We start from the raw sequence: 13,077 nt of genomic DNA on the forward strand, positions 1-13,077 counted from the left end.
TATGAGCTCTTCTTCGTAGTAGAAGAATAACTGTCAACTAGATATACTTGATGATTAATCAGTGCTTATTACTTTAAATGTCAGCTGCTCATGTCTCAAATGTCAAGCTAAAACTTTTTTTCTTATAGTGATCCATTTGAAGAAGGCCTTCAAGAAAATTAGAATATAAGTCTAAGATTAAAAATTGAAGAGTATTAGTTATGTTTTTTAGAATGTGCATCATTTTGAGCAGATCATATTGTTTGTCATGTTGTCCAGATGGGGAAATCCTCTTGTTCTGATGGAAATAATGTAATTCCAAATTTTACATATTTCTGACGTAAAATACTATGTGTGATGCTTTTTTTAATGAGTGGTATATCTGCCATAGCTCTTTCCTTGTTTTCAGGGATGATATTATATCAAAGGAAAGAAAGGAAAGAACAGATTATATTGTAGCCAGGAGACATGGGTATAGAAACCTGAGTACCAAGGTTAAATATTTCCGAGGCATTTGGATGATCCTGAAAGTGAGAATAACAACTGAAGTTATTTTGAAGTTTAACGTAGTTATCTTTTATCTCAAATTCTTTTCTTTAGTTCTTTGAACTGACATCCTTTGTTATACCACTGAGGAGAGTTTCAGCTTTTCTCAGCCAACTTGATGTCCTGCTGTAATGCTTTGCTTAGTACCTTCTACTGCATCCAATAAAGCTGGATCCAGTTGACATTTCAAGAGCCTCTGATCATTCGGGGTATTTTCTTTCTGCACATGATGTCACTCACCATAGATTATATCTTAATGAAGCAGGATATTAGTGCAGTGCTTTCTTAGGTAAAATATTACTTGTTTTTCATCTCTATGCAGTAAACACACAATAGATTATTTGTAATAGTCAAGGGTGAACAGACAGTAGACAAGCAACAGAAAGAGTATGGAGATAAGGAATGACAAGTGAGACCAAGAATGGTGTGGTGGAAATGGATAAAAGAGAGGTAGGTGAGGTATCGATATAACAAGTTTGAAGATGGTTTAATTATTTTTCTTGATGATGCTGAATGCAGCATCTGTGAGACAGTGGTCATAAACGAAATAGTGGTCATAAAATGAAAGAGGAGACTAGACACAGGGAAAACATTCTTCACCATGAGGACAGCCAGGCACTGCAACAGGCTGGTAAGAAAGGCTGTGCAGTCTCTGTTCTTGGCATTTTTCAAGATAGTATGTAACAAATCCCTGAGCAATCTGGACAGAACAGGGTCTGTTGGCCCTGGTTGAGGAGGAGGTTGGTCAAGATGACCTCCTGGAGTTCCTTCCAGGCTGAATGATTCTCTTTCCCCTTTTGATCCACTAACATAAACCAATATGACTCTTCTGCATTGCATATATTTTAGTAACCCCATTAGAAAATAGGTTATCTCTCTGTTTATTTTCTGGTTTGTATAGAATATACTATAGTAGTGCTTCCTCAAAAGCAAAACTCAGGAAAACTAGATAGAAAATATATTTTTTTCAACAAATGTCCTTAATGTCAACAAAGTCAATGTTAAGAGCGGCCAAAATTTAATTCACTCGTGTAAACTTAATTCACTGCTTTTGGGTGTAAACATATTGAATCATATTCTTATCGCATGATTACATGCTAGGTGTTCCAGTGGGATGAGTGTCTCATTCAATGTGTAAAGTGGATAGGTCCAGAGAAACTTATTAATGGTTATGTATGAATGAATATATAGGACCAAAACATTTTTTATGAAGATACTTGAATGCTATGGAAGAGAGTAATATTCTGTGCATAATTCTACAACAGAGTTCTTGTATGATATTGTACAGATAAGTCATCTAAATAAAAGTGTTCACATGTAACCATAAATTGTATTGCATATGTAAGTAACCTGGCTAGGCACAGTATAGATTGAGAGGTGTAGTTGCTGTGTACTTGTGGCTATAAAGTGGAATGATTTGAAGAATGCAAACAATATCTGGAATTTTTTAAATGTATCTTGCCACCGATTTACTCGGTAAGTAAGGATGAATAGCTTTGTATCAGAGGACTCTTCAGTTCTTAATAGTGTTAATACCAGTACAATATGTTTGTTTTCAGGGGATTTTGTTAAATTCAGTAATTTGTGTAAGGCAGTTTGATATTGCTAAAGATCAAAGTCAAATAATATTAACAATTCTTTATTTTTTTTGAATAATTTGTATTTGAAAACAAACACAGATTATCATAAAATCAAAGAATACCTGAGGCAGGAAGGCACTTCTGGGGACCATCTATTCCAACCCCCTGCTCAGAGCAAGGTCGGCCAGAGCAGGTGTCTCGGGACCATGTTTAACTGGGTTTTGAATATCTTCAAGGATGGAGACTCCACAGTCTCCTGGGCAGCTTGTTCTGCTGTTTAGTCACCCTCTCAGTAAAAAAAGTTTTTCTTCTTCCTGTGTTTCAATTTGTGCCCATTGCATCTTGTCCTGTCACCGGGCACCACTGAGAAGATTCTGGCTCTATCAGGTGTTTATACACATGGCAAAGATCCCTGGAGCCTTCTCAACTCAAGGGTGAATTGCTGGCTCATTGTTAACTTCTTGTCCACCAGGACCCCACCCCGGTCTCTCTCTTCAGAGCTGCTTTCGAGCCAGTCAGCACCCAGCCTGCACTGCTGCATGGAGTTATTCCTGCCCAGGTGCAGGATCATCATGGAATCGTTGCATCTTTGCTTCATTCCTGAAGTGCCAGAGAGTAGTGAGGGCTGGCTGGTCCCTGAGGGACAGTGAGCCAGGAGCAAAGCACATGAACACAGCCAGCAGGGCAGGGGCCTCGTCAGCCAGGACCCATCCCACACTACCCCGGAGAGAGAGCAGGCAGCTCTGGGGGTGTCAGCCATGCTGAGCCAGGAGTCCAGGTCATCAGACATACAGAAATGGTTGTTGTGCAACTTGGAAGTCGGAAGAGTTGATTGCTCTTATAGATGGTAATGTTAAACCTTTAGTTAATCCTAAATTAAGAAAGCATGAATGTACTTTAACAAAAAAAAAAGTGGTTTAAAAGGTAGATTTTGACATGACATTCTTTGTGCAGGATGAGTAATGTAATTTTTATTCTTAACAGTACAGCCTCAAATAATACAACTTAAAAATGAAACCACGTTTGAGAATGGGAAAGCCACCCTCATCTGTGAAGCAGAAGGAGAACCTATCCCAGAGATTACTTGGAAAAGGGCCATTGATGGAATAACTTTCTCTGAAGGTGACAAGGTAAATCAGCCTTTAATGTCTAAAATATCTAAATATTTATTGTCTGGCTAATCTTCTTTTTATAAGCAGAAAGATAATTTAGAAAGAGATTAATTCTAGATTCCTCTGGAACTGGAAGGAATTGCTAGTTTCCAAGGTAATAAGAGAGACGTGGAGATTCTAATTTTTAAATTAAAAAAAAAAAACAACCAAAAAAAAACAACGAAGAAAAGCAATTAAAGTGCTGAAAGGTAACTCATCTCATCAGACCTAAATTTTCATACATAATCCCCACTAAGGATTTCAATTTCGTCATGATCATAATGGCTGCCCATAGCCCTTCTTGACTATACTTGGACTCTGTCCAGTATTTCTCAAAATGCAGTGGAGCTTATAGAAATCTGAAGTAGAAAATTCTGAATACTTTGGAGTTCTTTATTTCCCACTTCTGTTTTTTTTTCTTGTTTTTCTCTTTTCTTATATTTTTTCTCACACAGAGCAAGTAGTCTACAATGGAGCCTATTTTCCCATTTTGTTTTCCCATTTTCATGTTCTATTACAAAAGTAAGTTGAGTAGAGAAAGATTACAGTATGACAATGAAGAAAGTCAGTTACTGTGTGAACAAGAGCTGTAATTAGATGGAAAGAGGAAAGCAAAAGGGAGCACTGTAGTTATTCCTAACCATGCAGATAACAAGCTGTTTCTACAGAGCACTTTTTCTTTTTCCTTTTTTGAAAATTATTTTCTTTTAGTATTTGAACAAATATTTTCTTCTTAATTTCCTTACATAAACTACAGAATTTCTCTGTTCTGGTTAAAGTATAAGATACCATCTTTCTGGCTGGTGAATTCAGAATTTTTGGTCCAGATAATCAAATAGCAAAATAGTCTTCTTGCATATTCATAGATGTTGCTTAAAAAAAACAGTTGACAAACCTGTACAGCAATCATGCCACTGAGGGAATTAGATACATAGTAAGTCACTCAGGTTATAGGGAATTGCTCTATATTAAGGAATTATGTACTTCCATTGTTTGTGTTCTGAAGGAGAATGTCTGGTCTAGTCTAGTCTCTGACTTGACCTTTCCTGGAATTGCGGCAGTTTATGTGAGGCTCTGTCTACCATTTTCCTGCTCTGTGACTTCCATTTGAAGCAACATAACAGTATTTGTATAATATTTTTTTCTAATAGTTTTACATTAAAACAAAACAGTTTCTCTCCTCCTTAAATATTTCAAGTCAAAGGTCATCTTCTGACCCACAAAGACTACACTTGGTTCAAAGGTTACAAATGTAGCCTTTCACTTATGTTTGGAATGCTCCTAGAATAACTTTTATTATGTCAGAAACTGAAAACGAAAGCAAATCACAGAAACAAGGTAAAAAATGTTGGTGCAGTTGAAACCTGTAGTTTATCCATTGCTTATATAGGACAGTATTACATTCTTAATTCAAACTGCAGATGGTTAAACTGTCTAGATGTGTTACTGTAGCATTTTCTGAACTGTGATTCAGCTGAATAATACTGACAACCAAACTAAAACCTATATTCAGTTTCTACTAGTGTACTGACATACCGTAAGATAAAAAGAATGAAAGTAAATGCAGTTATATGGTTGCCTTCTGTTCTTGCCAATGAAAGAACTATACATGTATTGCTCGTGGGAGAGTTTTTGCTGAATGTTGAATAAATGATCTGAAATACTGTATATGTTCTTGAGCTATAAAATATGCTGCTACATTTGCCCTGTGGTCCTCCAGCTCTAGGGTGCCAAAGCCTTGGCTTGTGCTTTCCTACCAAATTAGGTGAATAGCGAACAAAACTGGCAGTGATTAAATTATTGAATAATTGTTGAATAATGCAGCAATGTTTTGCACACAGAAAGAGAAGGAAAATGTGAACTGAAGAAAACGAGGAGGGTGTTTGTAACATAGTCTTAAATTGAAATTATTACTTATATGTGATAACTTTTAAAGTAATATCCAATCACCAGACATACTTGCATAAACATAAAAATTATCATCTACATTTAGTGAATTAATCTTTTGAAATTTTTATCACTTTTAAAACATTTCTTGCTATAGACTGCACTTTATCCAACATTTTTATTGAATTAAGAGTATCTTTAGGGGATGATTTTTTTCCGTAGAAGGTGGAAGAACTGCTCTAACAATTATATTAACATGATGATAATTAGAAACCACAGAAATTACTTTTTTTTTTTAATTATACTTTTATTACTTTTAATATGTAGCTCTTCAATCATGTTATTCTTGTTTTGTTAAAATGCAAGCATACCTCATGTGGATGAGGAAGAAGGCTGAATGTGAGATCATTCTTAGCCTGCATGAATTCAAAATGTTTTCTTTCAACTGATAGATCTTATAACCAGGACATAGTCTGTTCTGAGTTTTGAAATTATTATTTCCAAAAGAATGGAAAATATATAGCAAAGTCATAGATCAAAGAAATAACACTGCTGGGCTTAAGGAGAATAATGTCAATGACTAAGGGGCCTATAATTATCTCTTAGGAAAATACAGCTTTGATAAAGGATTTGCAGTACATCAGAAGTGTGTATTTGAAAGTTGAAGCCAAGTGAGTTCAAACCAGAAGCAAATAAGCCTTTTCCTCTCTCCTTTTACCAGTTAGCCTTTGGAACAATCTACCAAACAGTGTGTGGTCACTCTTTCATTGAGAATTTGAAATAAGGGGGTCTTTCCCCTTCCTCTGACCTCTCTTGAAAGTTTACATGGAAAGTTTTCCAAGAGGTCACATTAGATGACCTCTGTAATCCTTTTATGGCTTTATAACCTGTAAATACATGAGAGTGGGTAAGCCTGAGTAAATGAACAATTATACGTGACAGAAGGTGTTTGGCTCACCCTTAGAGCTTTGAAAATAGAAATGGAGGTTTAGTCCAAGAGCAGAGCTTCATCTGCTGTTTCAGTATCAAGCCAAAACTCTCTGCTTGGTGCATGTACTCTGCCTCTGCACTTCTAGTCCTTGACTCCCCAGCATTGCGCGTTCTTTCACTAACATGCCAACCTGGCCATGCCCCTTTCAGCTGTGATTTGAAATGACGTGTTCCTACCAACCTCTGTGCATCCTGCACGCCTGGCCCTTTTCCCAGTAAAAAGAGGAGGCAGGAGGAGAGTTGCTTTTTGTAGAGCAGAAGGAAGGATAGTGATTGGAATTGATTTGCTGTAATCACTTATAAAATGGATTTTGGACACACACATACATATCTACACATGTCCCTGAAGGAGGAGAGCATATCCTGATTCTCTGATACAAAAATGTCATTGATTCCTGTGCATACTGTAGAAGTGTGAGGGCAGAGTTTCATGCTCTACTTTCTTAGTATCTAATTCTAGCAGAAATATGAAAGCTGACCAATGTTTTCTGTAATTACCATTTCAAGCCCTGTTTTGGAATACAAATGACGATAGCAGATGGGGCTTCATATGAGACAGTAGCTCCACTGTATGCAGCATGTGTCCAAAGAGACGATCTTTACCCTGAAGAATTTATGATTTGAACATGTAAAATGAATGAAAGAAGTCAGTGCAGAGAGGTCACAGTCCAGTATCTGATACTCAGTTTTGATATGTCTCATGTGTGGGGTAACTGGTTAATATAATAAACATATATATGATAAACAAAATATAATAAACAAAAATATAATAAAATAAATAAACAAAAAAAAACAAACAAAAACATAATTTGCAACTTGTGTGTTGGATTTAAGATATATGAAATGATACTGTATTTTATATATATCTGATACAGATTCAACAAATGTATTTGAAATACCTTACACTCTTCTTTCTGTATCCACAAGTAAAAAAATCTCTGATTTTTAACTTTATAATGAAGACTACAGAGATAGCTTGAATTTTGCTTCCTTCCCTTTACCTACCATTGTAGTAATAATCTGGATGTCCCTGTGAAATTTCCTGTGGCATTGTTTCTAAATATTGCAGAGCTCAGACCAGTCATTAAATTCTTTTCCAAGTTTGACTTCAGTTTATATTGACATGCAAATCATAACTATTTGGAGCTTGTAGAGTTTTTCATAGTTTTCATGATCAAGCAATAGGCAAAGATAAAGAATTTGGGTTTTGTTTTGTCTTTTTCTTTGAAAGGTCAACTCTGTGTTTTCTCCAAGCCTGTTAACTCCACTACAGCTATTACAAATGTTAATAAAAAGAATCTGAAAATTTTTTTTCTCCCTGTATATGCTGTTGTCACTGCACCAAAAGGAGCAGTGTTACAGTGTCAGCGAATTGTGTTGCATCTCGTTGGAGATAGTAATGAGAGCTCTGTTACATTCTTGCTCATTAAGGATCAGGTCTTTATTTGAAATTGATCACCCAAAAAGAGGAAACATAGATGTATCTAGGGTATTTTAATTGATTCCAGGAGGTTTCTTTATTTTTCTGAGCTATACAAATCCCAGTCTTTGTAAATTAATCTCAGGAACTTTTCTACTTTGAATAGTTGGAAAAACGTAAGGGGCAAGTCTCCTTGCCGTATTGAAGAAAATTGCTATAACCTGTTTCACCTGCATGTTGTGTGAACAGCTTCTACTTACAGTATCATAGAATATTTTTGCTGTTGTGATATTAGCACAGGCCTGCAGACCAGAACAGTTTATGTAGCCAGCTGCAATTGCATGTGATTATACAATTGAGGCACTCTGAAAACAATTCAATCAGGCATCAAAGACTTTTTTAATTTTGTTTTTAACCCCAAAATTAATCATGGTGGGCTTCACATGTTAAGAGTAGGAAATAGAGGAGTAAGAATATTGTGACTGGAATGAGAAGGTAAATAAGTGGACTTGAGAGTGAGCAGAAAGCAGGAGGGTGGCCTTAAATGTTAGGTAATGTAGAGAATATACATATTTATACCCTGAGACATATGCAAAACATGGAGCACATGTAAAGACTGAATAGTATACTCTCACCAGTCATCTGATCCATAGAAATCTGCATATATTTTGGGTCTCCTTCATCTTCTCTATGGCATGTTCAGCTATACTAATATGGAGTTGGGACAAACTCTTCAGTTAACTAGAAGGAGCTAAGAGTGTACAGTTTTGGGAGATGACAGTATTTTGTTAGGAAGATTGATTTTGGAGGGGTAAGATTGTATGCAGTTAGAAATAAAGAGCAGCTTTCATGGATGAGCTGAGGAAGCATTACAGAAGGAAAGCTGCAAGCCAATGTGAATATTTCAAAGTCCTTAAGTAGCCCAGTCACTCATCTGAGTTCCACACACTCCTTTAGGTAAAGATATCTGCAGCGATATGTAAATGAAGCCAAAAATGAAGCCAGAAATTATTTTGATGTATGGTAGCCTCCTCCCCAATGCAGGCTTGGTTGGTGGTTATATTGACAACTCAATACTAAATCTCAGCCACGTGGCCAGAGAGCCCTTCAGGTTTGTTCCTCTTTTAGGAGAGAAATTAAATGCTCTGTTACCCAGAGCAGACCCAAATGGCTTTACATAAGCATATCCATATATGTATTCATGTTGCGTGGATGACTGTATTGGTATTACACTAGCTCAGAGTTCTCTCATTTCTGCAAATCTTTCCTTTCGGTAAAGCTTTAAGGTCACTTTCCACTGAGACAGAATTAAGTAGAGACAAAGTTGTTGATTTTTTAAAGACAACCAAAAGCCAAGAAAATATAAAATTTAATACCTCTTCTGTATTAAAAGCTTAAACAACCTGGGGAAAGAAGGATGTTTATTTAGTAACATGACTAATTTAATCAGTTGTTTAATATGATACCTAAACTTAAATTAAGTACGAAGTTTTTATCCATTCTGTGAATGGATAATCCTATTTTTACCTAATTTATATTCCAGACTTAAAAGTTGCCTCCCATTTAATCCATTTGCTTAGGTACTACCTGTGCACCAAGTGGATATTTTTAGATACTTTCTGTGGATTGTGGTGCTACTTTTGCTGTCTGAAATAAAGCCATACAGGCTTGGAAATGGCCTTTATTTCCCTTCCAATATTAGCTTTTTCTATTTAGTCATCAGTGATGATATTCCATCTCTTACACTAATGAAAACTGAAATTAACATGGAACTTTTTATGGACCAACATTTCCTATGTTACCAGTGCAGCTTGGACTTGAATATTCCTTCATTCCTTCCACTACACAAAAGATCATTTCATGAGCTTCTGCCTAAGTATCAGTTGTATTATCTGCTAACGGTTTAGTATCTTTCAAATAGCTGTTACTTATCTGATGAAATAGAGATCCTGCATCTGATGATACATTAAGTGATACAGCCACACTTTATAGACTGCAGTCATTTGGTCGTGTTCATTCTCCGGAGACTTCAGAAATGTTACATTTTCTGCATACCGTGGAAACTCATAGGAAATGAGCGCAATGAATGGCACAATCAGCAGTGGAGTGCTGGAAAACTGTATTTTTTGCTATTAAAACCTGTCGGCAGTTTTCCCAACCTGAAAGGCAGTTTGAATACCCTTGTATATTAGGAGAAAATAAGTATTTAGACTTTTGGCAAAACCAGGATGAAAGCAAGTGGCCTGGATTCTATTTTGCAATCTATTCTTTGTTTTGTTTAACAAATTATCTAAACTCTGTAATAATTAGTTCTTAATAATTTATTAATGTCGTCAGTATGCTGTTAAAAAACACATTTTCCTATCACATTTTCACTGTACCATCTCCCTGTGTGCATCTACTCATACATTATCTTCCTATTAATACCAATTCTCAGATTTCAAACACAGTCAGGTTATGGCAGTTTAACATGACAACGCTGATGGACCAGTGTATCTCTATCATCTGTGACAGTTAGGAGGCTGTGCAACTTAACCTAAAGCATAATTCAAGAGTCTTATTTCTTTGCATTGGGAAAAGTGAAGACTGTTTGCACCATCCCTTACTAACAGCTGAAATTCAGCAAACAATATTTCTTAGGACTGCATAAGTGAACCATAGTCTGAGCTCTGATTCATGGTCAAAATAACTCCCATCTACGCATGGACTCAACCTGTGTTATTAAAATTTCTAGATGTTGCAATAAAATAAATAGTGGTATCAACAAGAAGATGTTTTTTGTCTTTCTGTAAATTTCTGCTTGTACAAATCAAGTTGTGACATTTATGCCAAAGGTCAATGAATTAACAGCATGTGGTAATCTTTACCTTACTGCAAGCTGATCATCTAACGTGCTTTAATATGTCTTACAGGTAGCTGATACATAATGTTAAAGCCCTCAGGGTTGTATTACTTGGTAAAAATTGATTGTTTTAACATAGTACTCTGTAAACGTTCCTTTTCTTAAAATAGTATAAAAAAAGTGGATATTTAATATAGAAATTTGCATTAAGAATACAGTTTTGGGAATATTTAGAGTTTCAAACTGAATAAATACCTTTTTACCAGTACATTTCAGAAGCCTCATTTGGAGTTATGGTCTGTTGATCAAAATATATTTTCTGGTTTAATTTAGAAAATGTAAAAATAAGTACAGAATCTTATCAGAAACTACAGTGGCTTCCTTTAGAGCTTTTAAATGTAGAGGGGGAAAAAAAAGAGTTAGCATGCATACTGATTAGACAAACATAATATTTACAGTATGGAACATGTGATGTTATTTAGACCACAGTTATCAGTGCTTCCTTATCACAGATTCAAAGTGATTTCAGTAATACCAAAACTATAGTAATCTCTGTTGAGATAAAAGTGTCACTATCTCACCCAAAAGCAATACTGTAGGCATTTAAAATTAAGACCTTTAAGAACTTTAAGATTCATGGCTATTCTTTAAGAATTCCTGAACTTATAGGTCATCATATTTAGCAAATATGTCCTAATTATGTAAAAAAATCTTTACAAATTCTGTACAAAATTGTATGGATTTATTTAAAGAGATTAGTCCTTTTGTCTTTATTTTCTTTATGATCATATTTGTTAAAAGGAAATTGTGTGGTTATAAAACATTACACATGCATCATTCACCCTGTAGCAAATGCCAAAATATTAAATAACGTGGGTTTTTTTTTTCTCATGAGATATCCTCAGCAAATATATTTTATGGTATTTTTTTGATGACTTTGTTTCTTGGATAAAATGTTGGGAGGTAGAAGCTGTACAAAAGAGAAAGAAAACTCTTACCCCTACCAGCAGCCCTCTAAGAGGCCATTTGCTGCCCACAGTCTCCTCTGCTCCAACGTGCGTCCTTCCCACAGGCTGCAGTTCTTCAAGAACTGCTCCAGTATGTGTCTTTTCCACGGGGTATTGTCCTTCAGGAACATACTACTCCAGCCCGAGTCTCCCATGGGCCACAGGTCCTGCTAGCAGCCTGATTTGGATTGATCTCTCCATGAGCTACAGCTTTCTTCACCCCTGCTGCTGTGTGGTGTCTTCTGTAGGCTGCAGTGTGGATATCCACTCCACCGTGGACCTCCATGGGCTGCAGGGGGACAACCTGCTTCACCATGGTCTTCTCAATGGGCTGCAGGGGAATCTCTGCTCCGGTGCCTAGAGCACCTCCTCCCCCTCCTTCTTCTCCCACCTTGGTGTCTGCAGGGCTGTTTCTCACACTTGTTTCCTTGCTCCTCTTTTTCCTCTCCTTCCTTACCCAGAGTCTGATTACCTTCCTCCAGGCCTCCCTGTCCCCTCCCAATTTTCCTGCATACCTGAGAAGCCTAGAGCTGTGACTAATTTTTTTAGCTGTGATTAATTTATCTACATGATCTGTTCAGTTTTTGTGTTGTTACAGATCTGTTTCTTCAGCAATGTAATATGCATAACTTCTGATAATTTAATTTAATAATACGTACTCCTTGAGCTGCCTAACTTGTGCAGTTGAGTAGCAAATGCTGTAAGTCAACTGAAAATAAGTTATACATTGGTTCTAGGATTCTGTTTCTCAGTGATACTTTCCCTAGCAGAATGACTTATGGATTTTTGTGCTGCCTTGTTGCAATCTCTGCTTTCCAACATGTTTCAAACTCTAGTGGCAGCACATCTTTCCATAATAGTTTCCACTCAGTTTGACAGATATGTTCAGCATAATCTTTTATTTATATCCATACATATAAATAAATTTAGAAATGTGAACAGAGAAACTATTGGATGGTACCAATTAAATAAAATAACTCGAAAACAAATATGTCTATGCCCTTTCAGATATGTTCAGGTTAGCTCATTTTCTCCATTTTACTTGCTACTGCAATAATTTCCCGTCGTTCCTTCCGTTGCAAAAAGCTCTACAGAGATATCGGGGTTTGTGAGTAAAGGCTTTTTGGTCTGTGAGATCTGGATCTGTGTCCTCCTGCAGACAATTCCCCTGCTCCTCATGACTCAAGTTATGCATTTCTGGATTTCTGTGCCTTTCCTTCCTCTAAGGAAGCCTTGTTGCTTATATATCCCCCACAGGGCTACACCTCATCCCAGTTTCCAGACAGACTTCCTATCTGCTGTCTAGCCATGGTCATTTTAATAAAATATACCTCACCTTTACAGAATACTGGAAGGGATCCCAAGCTGAATACAACTACTGAACAAACGAGTAAGAGAAAGTCAAATCGTGATCCTTTCCCCCCTACCTCCTCCCGAAAGGAAACAGTGCTGCTCAGTGGTATATAACTGCGTACCTTCATCACATCAGTTATTCCTGCAGCTGAAGCTAAACTTTGTCATGGTTTGAACCTGAATTCTATGAAAATGAAATGAATCTATATATAAATGCATTAAGCTCAGTTTGAGGTTCTTGGAGTAGTTGTCAATTTAAAGGTTTTTTTATAACAGAAGAGTTTTGTAAGCAAGAGGGGCATACAACCCATATTTATCCAAG

The 13,077-nt window shown here is 36.4% G+C and overlaps 1 protein-coding gene across 1 annotated transcript in view; it reads left to right on the forward strand.

The window, feature by feature from the left end:
* The window catches only part of NCAM2 (neural cell adhesion molecule 2), a 314,479-nt gene that overhangs the window by 199,146 nt on the left and 102,256 nt on the right, over positions 1 to 13,077 (forward strand). The window contains 1 exon segment of the mRNA XM_068421481.1: positions 3,090 to 3,235. Within this exon segment, the coding sequence (XP_068277582.1) occupies positions 3,090 to 3,235 (146 nt within the window).

This window comes from Nyctibius grandis, chromosome 2, assembly GCF_013368605.1.
Source record: "Nyctibius grandis isolate bNycGra1 chromosome 2, bNycGra1.pri, whole genome shotgun sequence".
NCBI classification, from domain to species: domain Eukaryota; kingdom Metazoa; phylum Chordata; class Aves; order Nyctibiiformes; family Nyctibiidae; genus Nyctibius; species Nyctibius grandis.